The sequence below is a fragment of the Nesoenas mayeri genome, assembly GCF_963082525.1.
Source record: "Nesoenas mayeri genome assembly, chromosome: 2".
Classification (NCBI taxonomy): domain Eukaryota; kingdom Metazoa; phylum Chordata; class Aves; order Columbiformes; family Columbidae; genus Nesoenas; species Nesoenas mayeri.
The window spans coordinates 99,513,166-99,526,115 of NC_137543.1; the positions used below are offsets into that span (position 1 = coordinate 99,513,166).

The window sequence follows — 12,950 nt, forward strand, 5'->3', positions numbered from 1 at the left end:
AATAGTTAGAACTAAAATAGAAATTCTCATTGCACACTTAAAAGTTAAAAATATCAATAGCTTTCAGAAGACTACGGCTCTCTTGTTCTCTAAAGTAATCCATATAACTTTTAAAGATGATAGTGCATTTGCGCAAAAAGATGAGTTGTAGCTTTGAAAATAGTTACGATTTTTAAGCACTTTAAAAGCAGATGTTCCAATGTCTTGTAACAGAAAAAGATGAAGTTCAGTTTAAATTAGTGGTCATAACTATGTGTCCTTTAATCATAGTCCTTACAAACGAATATGGAATAGAAGTTTCCTGACCTATGGAAGCAGAGGTAAATTACAAGGCTGAGCCATGAGAAGAACCTAAGTATATTGTATATTTTCCATACAGTTCCCACCCCTCTGAAAAGCTGATAGGAAGCACAAATCTGTAGGATTCAACTCCATGGTTTCCAGCGTGAACAAAAACCTTGCTGGGAAGAGTTGCACATCTGGAGCTTCCATAACCATTGAAGGCAGATAATAATGTGAAAAACATGCAATATGTTCGCTTTTAGAAGTAACTTTTACATAAATGGTTGGAATGAAAGGTAATGAGCAAAAAAATCCAGAACAAAAAAAATATGCCATGTAGTTTTATAGCACTATTAACGCAGGGATTAGAACAGCAACTTACATTGTGGTATTCTTTAGGAAGAAGATACTGGTCCAGACTGACTGATAAGATCCCTGTATTAATCAGCCCTTTCCTTGTCATAAAATAAAGTATTCTTTCCATTTCTTGTACACAGCGAATACGCACAAGCCCCCGAACAATGATATGATGGATACATTTTTGAGGGGTGAGAGCCTCCTGCAAAAGGAGAAACAGAAGACAGAAAGTGTTGATTATCTAATATATTTTTTTTTAATGTGCTTACATGATATGTAAATTGTAAACCACATGGTAAAAATTAATAGTGAATCAGGTTTCTGAGAGCATTTTAAAAGCAGGTTTTGTGGTAGTTACTTAGTAGTCAGCTTGACACAGTAAGGCAACAAGTATTAAGCTAGACTGGCATGAAATAAAAGCATGAGTCTGGAAAATACTCTTGCAAACTCCATGATGTGCTCCATTAGTACAGGAATCGTATTGAAATGCATCCCTGAATGCCAAATTAATCTACCTGGTGGCAATGCTCACAATCCCATTCCAGTAAAATCCATTCCAAAAGAAACTCCTAGACTTTAAAACTAAGAAAAAAAAAAACAAACCCACACACCACAACCAACAACAAAAAAACCCATTCTTAGAATGGATTTTCAAAAGGACAGGAGCAATTTTTCTGGTACATAAGGAGACATCTAAGAAGAGTCCAATCCCTAAGAAGAGAGTCCACATCCCAAATAAGTAGCTCTTATTTGTGAACAAACAAATTAACTATTAGCATCTCTTACCTTGCAGTTTGTGTACCACAGAGCCAAAATGAGGTTTCTCAAAGCCAAGTACATGGTGGGGTCTCGTGAATATTCTGGGAACTCATAGAGCTCATCCAGTTCCATGACATCTGGCCTCACACAAAGTGCTTTCCCACATTCATTGGGTTGATAAAAAGGCTGGAAATACTTGTTCATGCCTGCAACTGAATAAAGACACACCAATAACTAGTCATATTCCATCGTACCTTCATTGCACATTGCATCCTCTTCCCTCTAAGATGATCCACTGACCTTACACAGATAAACAAGTAATGAAGCTTTCCAGCCTCTAATCACCTTCAAAACGGTTTCACTTATATTGCTATCCCCTCTCCTGCCCTCTAGGCTGTGCACTATTAATTACTGTCCTGCTACCTGCTGGGTACATCTTGGACCTACAAGAGCTTAAGTTTTGCCAGAGAAACAGTATGTGCCCTCAGATGCCATGATGAGTCCAACAAAGAACAGGATCTAAACTCAAGTCTAAGGTCTAGCATCACTGGACAGGCCCATGCAGGACTCCGAACCCCTTTCATCATCAGCTCCCAATACCGCCCTGAGTGGGTAGGAACTAAAGGTAATCATCTTCCACACGCAGTATTGGTAGCTCTGTGTAATGAAGTTTTCTGTTTGCTAAGCAGATAAATATCTGTTGAATAGATGGACAGATTTATTTTCAGCACCTAAGGAGAGCAAAGCCAGCTAAGATGACACAGCAGCTTAAGTTTCCTCAAAGTACACTCTCTGAGATCAATATGGGAATCCTGAACTACCTTTCTCTATATCTGACCTATTCTGCAGATCCGCACTCCCAGGCTGTCAGTCTGAGAGCTGTCATTAGCAAAAAATTAACCTAAAGAGAATCCTAATGCCTTAAGAAATCGAATCCTTTTCTCTAAAGCCCCAAAGATCCACAATATCAAAAGTAGCAGAAACATATTTTGTTTTGATAAATCTTTATTTCTTTAAAAATGCAAACAATCTTTAAGTACTCGCATGTTAATTTCCTATTTCTTTCAACAAATGACAGGTGGTAAACAAAAACCCTATGCAGTCTGTGCTTACTCCCTGAAGAAATGCCATACAAAATGTGTTACCTTTATCTTACAAAGGAGTAAGTTGCATTAAAGTACAGAGGCAGTCACACAGAGAGTGTGTATTAGTGCTGAGAACAGAACCAGTGTTTCTGAATCAGGAGCATTATGTGCCTTATAAACTCAGAAGACAAAACTTATTGCACCTATTTAAGCAACAGAGCCCTGCGGATGGCCCTTACCAGTCAAATTAGGCACGCTCTTTAAGTGCTCTAACTTCACAAGGTTGGATTCACCAGGTAACCGATTAGTGCTGGTACAGGATGGACTCATGCCCACGCAGTCTGGATAATATGCAGCTAGAAAGGGAGCTGCCACACTGTCTTTCAGCAAAGGAGGGAGTATGAGCATGGAGTACCACCAATGGTCTGAAACTTCAGCCACTCTCTGGCCAAGCGGAGAAGTGAAGGAAAGAGGGGAGAAGAGAACACGTCAGTACTTTGAAAACGTTGGAAAATGAACCAGTTCCCCCCCCCCCGGCTCCAAAACTGAGACCAAAAAGCACTAGAAGTACCAATCTCAGAATTGCAAGTCATAAAGACATTTTCTCTCCCTCTTTCCCCTTCCTCAGCCTGACACAGAAAACCTATAGCATTAATCTCTTCCTCAGAAATGGAGCTGAAACTTCACAAACTCCACACCCAAGCGGAAAGCAAACAGATGAGACATGCCTTGGCCACACATCTATGCCTTATCAGGCCCTGTATAAAACATTTGCAGTTGTTTATGCATCTAGAAATCTGAACTTAGAAAAGCCTACACTAACTGATCAATTTATTTCAGATTCTGCTATCCCCATCAAAGACCTCCTAAAACCCTAACAAACACTTATGATTCAGCCTTAGTTTACAAATAGAACATGCATTAAGGAAACAAAAATACAAAGCTTCTACAAGAGTCAACAGTAAGCTGAGCATGTTTCCTGGGCTAAAGGTACCTCAGGTACACTTGCCAACATTGGCTTATTGAACATCAGATCATACTAAATCTGAAATGCAGGGTTAGGTGATCATAAACCCACGAACATACATCATCTAGTTTAGTAGTCTGAGGGAAAGGCGAGAGAAAACATGTTTTGATGTTCTCTTGCAGTCTTCAAAAAGAGGAGACTACCTTGCCTAAAGAGAGAAACCACCTGAAAGACGGGGAAATTTTATGATGGGGTGAAAGGTGGCAACTGAATACTGTTTTCCCTGATCAAAAAAGAGAATTAGGAGTATACCTTGTATGACAGGCCACAGCTCAAAGACACCACAAACCACCTAAAAGCTAACTGGTATGGTAAGGGAAAAGTGGAAAAAGATGAGAAAGTAGAAGGCCCTAGGCTCTGTTGCAAATAGTGTCTGACAGTTTCCTGAGCATAATGCATAAATACAGCCATAATTGGCCAAAGGACCAAGAAAAGGAAAGAAACATGCCGTGCTTTAAGACTGCTTTCATATTCTAGGACAAATGAGGAGGAACAGCTACTACTCACCAAGTCCTCAGGCATGGAGCACTGGTCTGAGCCCTCAGTCTGAAAGAAAAGTGAATGGTATCAGAGCTGTACAACAAAAAGTAAATCTAAAACAAGGTAATTTGGCCATGGCATAGTTCCGTAAACTTATAAACCAAACAAAAATGTATTTGTGCTAGACTTCTGTAACAGAGATTATTATGTTAGTAAAAATAAATAATAGAGAAATGCATAGCTAAAAACATAAAAACACAACGCCAACCATAAAGCCAAAACACCCCAGAAAACGTTTCCCATTTGTTAAATTAAATAGTTTCTACTGGTCAGATATCAAAACATACATTTTATTCCACGAAATTTAGTGGAATGCTGAAGCAAACAAGTTAAGCAAAAAAAAGGCAGAGGGGAGGGAGGCATTTCATTAAAAAATTCTGGGAAGATTCCACATTTTTGAGAAAGACTTGCAGTCTAGACTATTAAAAAAGTTTCTAATTTATTTTAAGAGGATCTTTATCACAACATTTCAAGATGTTCTGGCTTTCATATTGTCAGTATTTTCATGTCATAACTATAAAGATACTACAGCAGTATAAGGACTCTCTCAAATTTCAAGAGTTCCCTTCGTGCCAAAGCTGAAAGTTTTCATGTAAAGCCCCATGACAAACTTACTAAAAATCAATAAAAGCCCACTGAGCTTTTCAAATGCTTTCCTCAATTAGGAAGCATGGCCAAATAAAACCAAAATAAACATTTTGGTGTATGTCTATTTTACACATGCTGATAATCTTTCTGTAGCTTCAGAATAACAGATTTTACAACTGACTGTGAGACAGAGTATTCCAGATGCTTTTTTCTTGACATTTCCACTCAGGAAACAAAAAGTCCAACAGCACGTGGGCAGCTCTCCAGGTCACCAGACAATAATTTTGACATTAGAAACATGAAGCAGCAAAGAAGAAGAAATTAATGTCTGCAAACAAGAAATATCAACTTGGTGTTACTTTCAATGTGAGCAAAAGTCTTCTATGTTACCTTAGTGGAACTGTTCAGTTTCATACCACATCTGTAGGTTTTTGCTATCTGTGGTGTCAGCTGGATTTCCTTTGTCAGCTGACGCCATTTACCACAGTCTGGCTTTGTGCACTGCACCTATTAGTCAAAAAACAAACATGTTTTTACTTGTTGCTGTCTGATTGCAGATAAGATTTATGAAGCATAACTAACCAATCAGAAAGAAGTGAGATGTGAGTAAGTTTTCATATATAATTGTTGAATTCATTCTCATGTAATCCTCAGGTCATAAGCAAGACATTAAGGATACAGAAACCTCATGCCCACCTCCTGTAAGACTGAATTTCTCCACAGAACCTCACTCCAAAATTAGTTCAACACCCAGTTACTACGGTCTTCGCTGGGTTCAGCAAGCATTACCACAAAAACACATTGTTTATTACTTCAGAAACAACAACAAAAACCCACCACCACCACCAAAGTTACTTCCATTCCAGTCTCTCTTCTTCTGCTCTCTTTACTAGGAAAACACAAAATCGGTTTTGGAAGTCTTTCACACTCATACTTTCCTACAGCTGGCACACTCTCTTCTCTGCCAAGTCTTATTCTACCTGAGCATCACCCATCCTAGCTGCTACTTCACTGAACAGCAACAGAAGGTTGTTCTTTGTGGGGTCTGGAGAAGGTCTCCAATAATGGAGGAGCTGATGAGAATTATATTGAGCTTCTCCACAGTCCTCTAATACTAGAAAACCCCCACAAAAGCTCAGCTAACCTGCTGCTTGAACATAAAATATCAGAAACTCACAGCAGAACATCACACTGATATACACCTTATTAAATAAATCACCCTCCATCTTACCCAGTACGGAAGCTGTTGATCAGCCATGAAGGCTTTTGGACTGGGCTCACTTTTACCATTACTTGTCCAAATCCTTTTCCAGGCAGTATATTTCTCATAACCATCTTTATGGCTAAGAAGAAAAGAGAAGACAGCAAGCAGTCAGAAAACTGAATACCTAGTTCATTTCAAGCAACAGCAGTTATTCTAAAATTAAACATTTCATAAAAGGACAGAGAAATAAGGCAGTAGAGAGTCCTATATTTTTCCTGTTAAAAAGTGAGAAAGTGATGGTTCCTAACGACGGCAACAAATTGCATCCTGACTGCTGAGTCGCCTTGATCATGAGCACACTTCCCAGTAATCTAAGGCCTGGACTGAGTCGCAGGTAGTGCTCAGCACAAAAGCACCCAGAAGTCTTAGTAGAGCTGGACTCAGCTCCCACTCCAACGGGAAGGAGCCTGGAGCTGAAAGCTCTCTATGAGCCTGACCAGAGTCCTCATGGTCACTGAACTGCAAGGGTTAAATCTTCTCACTGATTTGATGTTACAGAGAGGCAAGGTCCCCTGAACTCACACTGTAACATGAATTTGCTTTACGAAATGAAATAGATTTACTTAAAACTGCTCTCTTCATTTAAAATTCTGTGATGTTGTTTTAAAAAAAGACAAAAGCTTCAGGATAACTGTACACACAAACCAGCCTGCCTAAAGAAACCAGTTTTCTCCACGCCGCTATGTTTAAGTCGACGATTAGTCCATACAACACCTACAGGTTTAGCACCAATATTGAAGCCTCACTTTGAATAAAGCAAGCACAGAGGACAAGTCTTTGTATTATGTTTATGTACATGATGTTTCAACATTTTTAACGTCTGCCAAATTTTAATAAGCACTGAAAAGGCACAACTTTAATTGGTAAATCTACCTTCGGTAATAGTGGTCAAAACATTCATTGCAGAAGTGTTCCCCACAGGAAAGGTGATACCATCTAGACGTATACCCATTTTTAGCACATCTGTAATGCAGGAGACATAGAAATAGTTTTATGATACATTCAGGGAAAAAAAAAAAAAGCTTTCTGTTGACAGTGAACAAAATATTCAGGACAAGCCAGGGCTTTATGTTGCAATCATGAAGGCTGACTTGCACAAGGCACTACAGTCATACAAATAAGATTATTTCAATTGTCTCAAATGTTTCCAGTTTCCAAACTAAGCAACACCAGATGCAAAGGAGGCAAAATGTACACAATGTGCAGTTTTATAGTTGCTCTGGCTTCCAGCAACCTCCCGTTAACAATGGTCAACTGAGCCTGTCTTTTAGTACCACTTAAGCAGACGCTTCCTGAACACGAAATACCTTTGTCCTTACAATATGTGCTATGACACACTAAGTGTTTTGCAAATGTATAAGGCAAAGCCCCTCCCCACAGGAACTTACAGTTCCTCTACTTTGTTCCATTTTGTTCTGATATCAGTGCAGGGGTAGGAGGGATCATTTAAATCAGTATTTTTCTTGTATGTGTGATCAATTGATTTATAAATCATTACAACATCCCCCCCCCAAAACAACTGACAAAACTGTAAAGGCAAATCCGAACACAAAACAGATGTTGCCTATTTTTTTCACGTGATCAAGCTGGCTGCAATTTTAAGCCAATGAAAGAAAACCCTGAGGAAGCAGTTACACATTCTGGTCATTCATTCTTTTATTACTCTCAGAACAAAGTATCCATTAGCAAAGATTATATTAATCAGAAAAAGCAATTGCTCTTCACTTAGAAAACTCCCATTAAACACAATGAAATGGTTCAAGATAAAAGCACAAGGTAAAAAGCAGTGACCTAAGCTACTAACTGAAACAGCTAGCCATGAAATGATCTCATCTCAAATAAATAATGTTGAAAGTATGTACTTCGGGGGGTGGGAGGGGAGGAAATCAAAATATTAAAATAACAATTCAAAAAGATGACTAAGCAGTATCTATTGTTTCCTAAATTAAAAAAAAAAAAAAAACCACAAACCAAAATGTAATATCACTGATTCTGATCTCTCAGGTGCTTATTTCCCCTACAAATCTCTTATGCAACTGCCAAAACACTTGACTTTCCTATGACAACATCCAGAACCTCCTGCCACTAAAGAACAAGCCACATAGCTAACTAAGTGAAGCACTGAATTATTTTATATCATTGGAAAATAAATAGAACAAGGAAAGTTTGTCTCAATTAGCCAGGGAGGGAGGAATGCTATATAACTGCAGTCTGCCCACAGCATAGCAAGGTTGAATGCATTGCTTATTACAGATACACCTTTCCGGTCTCCTGAATTCCGTACTGCCAGGATCAGAATAGAAACAGACTCGTGCAACTGCATGGAAAGCCATGAACAACTCGAGAACAAAGAGTTCAAATAAGTACGACTGTCTCCCAACACCTAAAATTTCCAGGTCAGAATTCCACCTCAGACTGCAAAGCATTCCAGCACAAGAGGGATAAAAACTTCATGCAGTAAAATATGGTTTCATTTTCCATCTTGAGTTTAGCTTCCTCAGATTACACTAATGTGCTCTCAGTTCCCCAGAAGCAAGGCATGTTCCAGAAGATACCATTAATAACATAAACAAGCGTATTCTAAAGATATTTTGTATCTGAATTACCATCTTGCACAGAACAGTTATCCGCAACAGGAATAACTTGTGACACTTTCCTGGCTTCTAAAGATCCATATTAGAACTTTTGAATCTTCCTCTACATTTAGAAACTAAGGGATTTTTCAGAATATAGTTAGGATCTTAGACTTCATCTGCAAGTTTAGAAAAATCCATGGAAAATGCAAATAAAAAGAAACAAACCTTTCAGCTGCACTGGCAAAGCAAACAGGACATGTTGCAGTGCATCCAGCTTTTTCACACTTTCTGTATTTCTTCTCTGATGCTTCATCATCATCATCTGCTGCTTCAGCCGCTTTCTTCTTCACCTAATAAAGAACAGCTGAAATCTGACCAGAAATAACACAAATGCTTCTTCTACAAAATGGTATTCAGACTGCTTTGCAGCTCGTGGGTAGCACCAAATGGTTAAGAATGGCACTAATGAAAATTTTTGCATCCATTGTGAAATAGCTGCAGCATGAAACAGCTGTCAAAGTAGGTCAGATTTTCTCCCCAGAAAACTCCAAACAGTAAGGCTGGAAATATCATTTAACGCTAAATATGCCTTGCTTTATTCTAAGTGATGCCATTGAAGAAATTAGAAGCAAAGCTTCCAGTTTAAATCATATTTTAAGCTCCATCACATGCTAATGAGTCAATCCTCATGTGTTCATTCTATCTCTCCTTCAGAAAAAGAAAATACCTTCTTCACATACTTCTTGATATTAATAGTGGCAATCTTATCTGTGCCTCAAATAAAATATCAGGGTAGACTTGGGACTTTTTTTGGACTCCAGATACAAAGCTGTATACCAAATGTCTCATCTGGGCCTCAAAGGTACTGTGTGTCGTGTTGGTTTAGGCCTCCATCTAGGTGGGCAGACAGCTTTGTCTGGCTGCACAGAAATCTGTGATTGCATTTTTAACACATCAAGTATTTACAGGTTATATTGAGCATTTGTCTTTTCTGAATGTTGTTCACAAACAAAACACTTTGTCTACTTATTCACACAATTAATTAATTCCCCCTCTTTCTGGAAGAGTACTCTGAGTCCTAACTTATACACAACGAAACCTGTTTTCTTTATAAATGTCAAAAGAAAATTAAAAATAGCAGAGTACAAACCCACACGGTTTTAAATTATTATAAATACCTGTCTTCCAGAACTCCTCAGAGGAAGGTTGTCTGGAGACTGGTCTGAAGAACAGGCCTTTTTTTTTGTTCGTACCCTTCCAGTTGACATTGTATTATTAGATCTGCAAAAGAAGGTAGGCAGTATTTACGAAAAAAAATAAAATTGCTTGACTTTGCAGAGCTGTCTAATTGCCTGGGCAGTACAGCCACTCATAATGCTACTTTTATGACAGTTACCTAGGTAAGAATCTGTTTAGCTTCACTATTAATTCAGGAGGGAAATGAGAATGAAGCATTACGGTGAAGAAACAATATTACTATTTTAAACTAAATTCAGAGTTAATTTTAGATCCTTGAGTACATCTTGACAGACTGTTCCAGATCAGCATACCCTGGATTTCAGTAATCTGATTTGCATTACGTGAAGACCTGGACTGGAATGTGGGTTGGCAAAGCGACTAGACATCAGCTCATAATGCAAGCATTGAAATACCACTCCAAGTTAAAGCTAGTCCTGCTAACTACTCATTCATTGGTAGCAAAACATTTGCACTGTAAAGCACTTTTCCAAACAGCGTACTGAAAAGATGTTTAGTACCAGGTGAAAAACCAGTTCCAAGACTTGCACACCCTCCTAAGAAGTACAGCAGAATTTAAAGACTAAACTGCAGTTGCATTGCAATTGTAGGTGACTGGAATACTACAAGCTTTGTTGTTAAGGATACTATAGGAGAAAATAAAAGGTTTACCCCACAAGAGAGCTCTATAGCGTTCTTCGACTATATCAGTGGGAACATGGAAAAGATCACAGTTTATCATGTAAGCTGGAAACCATGGAATGTAAGAAAGCATGCCGCAGCAATATGAAAGCATATTTAAAGCGGCATTATCAAAGGAATTATTTTCACAGGGAGTAAAACACAAATAAAGAGAGCCTAGAGGAAGAATTAGATCTGAACGCACTCTACCGCATAGAGAAAGGAAGTAGAAATAAACCTCTTATACTACAGAACTGCATCATCAATGTTATCTTGTTGTAGTAGGGATCAGTTTGTATTTTTTTTTTTAATATATTTGAGACTTCTCAGTTCTCTCTGTTCCAGGCTGCATTTTCCTTGTTCAAACTGACAGTGATGGACATGGTAGCAGTAGCTTTGTTCGTGAATTCTGCTAAAAGTAAAGGAAGAGAGAATGGGCATTTTTACCAAGTTTCAAACGAAGCTGATGCAAACCAAGTAAATTAGTGCTTCATTCTCCTCTCAACATAGAAGAAATTGATTTGGATGAGGAAAGTAAATCACATGACCATATCCACATAAGTGAAAAATTAGTTCAGACAACCCAATACAAGAAATAACTTTCTTTTTTGTATGCACCCCCCCCCCCAATTATAACTAATTAGAGGGAGGGAAAAACAATTAAGTCAATCTTTATCATTTAATAAAAAAAAAAAAAAAGCATGACTCCACCATAACTAACCACTGTATGTGGGTGGATGAGGTTGGAGAGTAGAGAAAGGAAAACCAACCAGTTTCATTTACATGAGATTTCCCTAAACTACTGCACAACGCCCCAGGAAATGGCAGCATTTTTTCCCAGGAGCTTTCCTTCTGGATCAGTGGCACAACAACATGTCTTTCTATTACCTTAGTTTCTGACGCTACGTAATGGTTCTTACAGGCTGTGTTGCCTTTACGGTCAGAGGCTACAAACTACCTTAGTGCTGGGCAAAGCCACCAGACAACTCATTTTGGTGACTGCCAGGTGATCACAGTCTGCTGCTGTTATGAGGCCACTCAGCCATGAAGGTAAAAGGACACGGAGATGTTCTAGTGCATATACAGGGTTAGAAAAAGAAAGGGTGGCAGTTATAGTTCACTAGGAAGTTTAGAAAAAATATTTAAGATTCAGAGAGGCCTTCCATTTTGAAGGGCAGAGCCCAGTTGTATGGACTCACATATTTTTTCTATAGCCACTGTGGGAGGGGGAAGAGGGAGGTGGGGGAAAAAAAGAGAGCAGCTTATGCATATAACTGTAAGCAAGACCATTGCTTCCAGCTGTATGCCACTTTGTCCCCAGTTCCCCTCTCAAAATAAACAACACCCCAAAAAACCCCACAGCTTTCTGAAGAACAAGCAAACATCGCTAACTTTACTAAGCTTTATATGACTCTGCATCCTATGAACGTTATCATATAAGCTGAGGAAATAAGCCTTTTAAAAGGAGAAAGAGAGAGCTGCATGACACACTGCCACATTCTGTTAACATTTCAGCCGTCTGTAACGTGTGGCCTACATGGGAGAGCTTTGTGGGGTTTACCCATACAGTTCACAGCAAGTTTGTCTTGGGAGGGGGAGAGGAAAAAAGGAAAAACAGAAAAAAAGAGAAAAAGAGAACAGAAAAAAAAAGAAAAAGGAAAAAAAAAGGAAAAAGAAAAAGGAAAAAGGAAAAAGGAAAAAGGAAAAAGGAAAAAGGAAAAAGGAAAAAGGAAAAAGGAAAAAGGAAAAAAGCAAGGAAGAAAAAAGAAAAAAGGGAAAAAAGAAGAGGAAAAGGAAAGGGGAAAAGAAGGAAAACAGAAAAAAAAAATTAAAAAAGGAAAAACGAAAAAGAAAAAAAAAAAAGGGAAAAAAAAAAAGGAAAAGAAAAAAAAAATTAAAAAGAAACCACACAGACACTTGACACAGAGAGGAAACGACAGCAGCCGGATAAACGAGGGAAGGTGGGACCACGACGTGCGGACACCTTGAGAGTTCAGGCCGGGTCCGCCGCCGGCGGGTCTGACAGCCGCCCGCCCCCTCCCCGGGCCGCCCCGGCCGCAGCCGCCGTCCCCGGGCCAAGGCTCAGCAGCGCCCGGCGCCGCGGCCGTGACAGCTGGCGGCCGGGGGCGCCGGGAGCGGGGTCCCGAGGGGGAGTCCCCGGGGGAGGAGTGTCCCCCAGGGGATGTCACCGGAGGCGCCCCGGGGGTGCCGGCGGGCGGCGGGGGAGGCGCTTGCGGCCGGGGCGACTGAGCCTCCTGGCAACTCACCTCGGGGCCGGGTCACTCGGGGGCCGGAGACCACATTCACGCGTGTCCGCGTCGCCTCCTACTAGAGCTGCAGCGGGGGAGAAAAGGGAGGAGAAGGGGGAAGGAAGAGGGAAGCGGGGAGGTGAGGAGAGGAAGGGGCAGCGCTCGCACCTGCCCCACCGCCCGGGGAGGAGGGGCGGGCGGCCCCACGGCGGGCGCTGCAGCCGGGGGAAGGGGGTCACTCACCGCCGCCGCCATCCGCACTGCCATCCTCCTCCCCGGTGCCGTGCACCCTCAGCCCGCCTCCTC

The 12,950-nt window shown here is 40.2% G+C and overlaps 1 protein-coding gene across 3 annotated transcripts in view; it reads right to left on the minus strand.

Annotated features, from left to right (window-relative positions):
* KDM1B (lysine demethylase 1B) overlaps positions 1-12,945 on the minus strand; it is a 29,085-nt gene extending 16,140 nt beyond the window's left edge. For 2 of the 3 annotated variants that reach the window (XM_080338782.1, XM_080338780.1), the window contains exons 1-11: positions 12,888-12,945; positions 12,663-12,729; positions 9,657-9,759; positions 8,704-8,828; positions 6,776-6,865; positions 5,870-5,981; positions 5,029-5,145; positions 4,018-4,056; positions 2,723-2,927; positions 1,426-1,610; positions 665-841 (exon numbers count right to left, since the gene is read on the minus strand). In XM_080338782.1, the coding sequence (XP_080194908.1) occupies positions 665-841; positions 1,426-1,610; positions 2,723-2,927; positions 4,018-4,056; positions 5,029-5,145; positions 5,870-5,981; positions 6,776-6,865; positions 8,704-8,828; positions 9,657-9,746 (1,140 nt within the window). In that variant the 5' untranslated portion in view covers positions 9,747-9,759; positions 12,663-12,729; positions 12,888-12,945. Of the gene's footprint in view, positions 1-664; positions 842-1,425; positions 1,611-2,722; positions 2,928-4,017; positions 4,057-5,028; positions 5,146-5,869; positions 5,982-6,775; positions 6,866-8,703; positions 8,829-9,656; positions 9,760-10,633; positions 11,200-12,662; positions 12,730-12,887 lie in introns of those variants that run through there. The other variant, XM_080338781.1, reaches the window with a different exon arrangement.
* Positions 12,946-12,950: the final 5 nt, after the last annotated feature.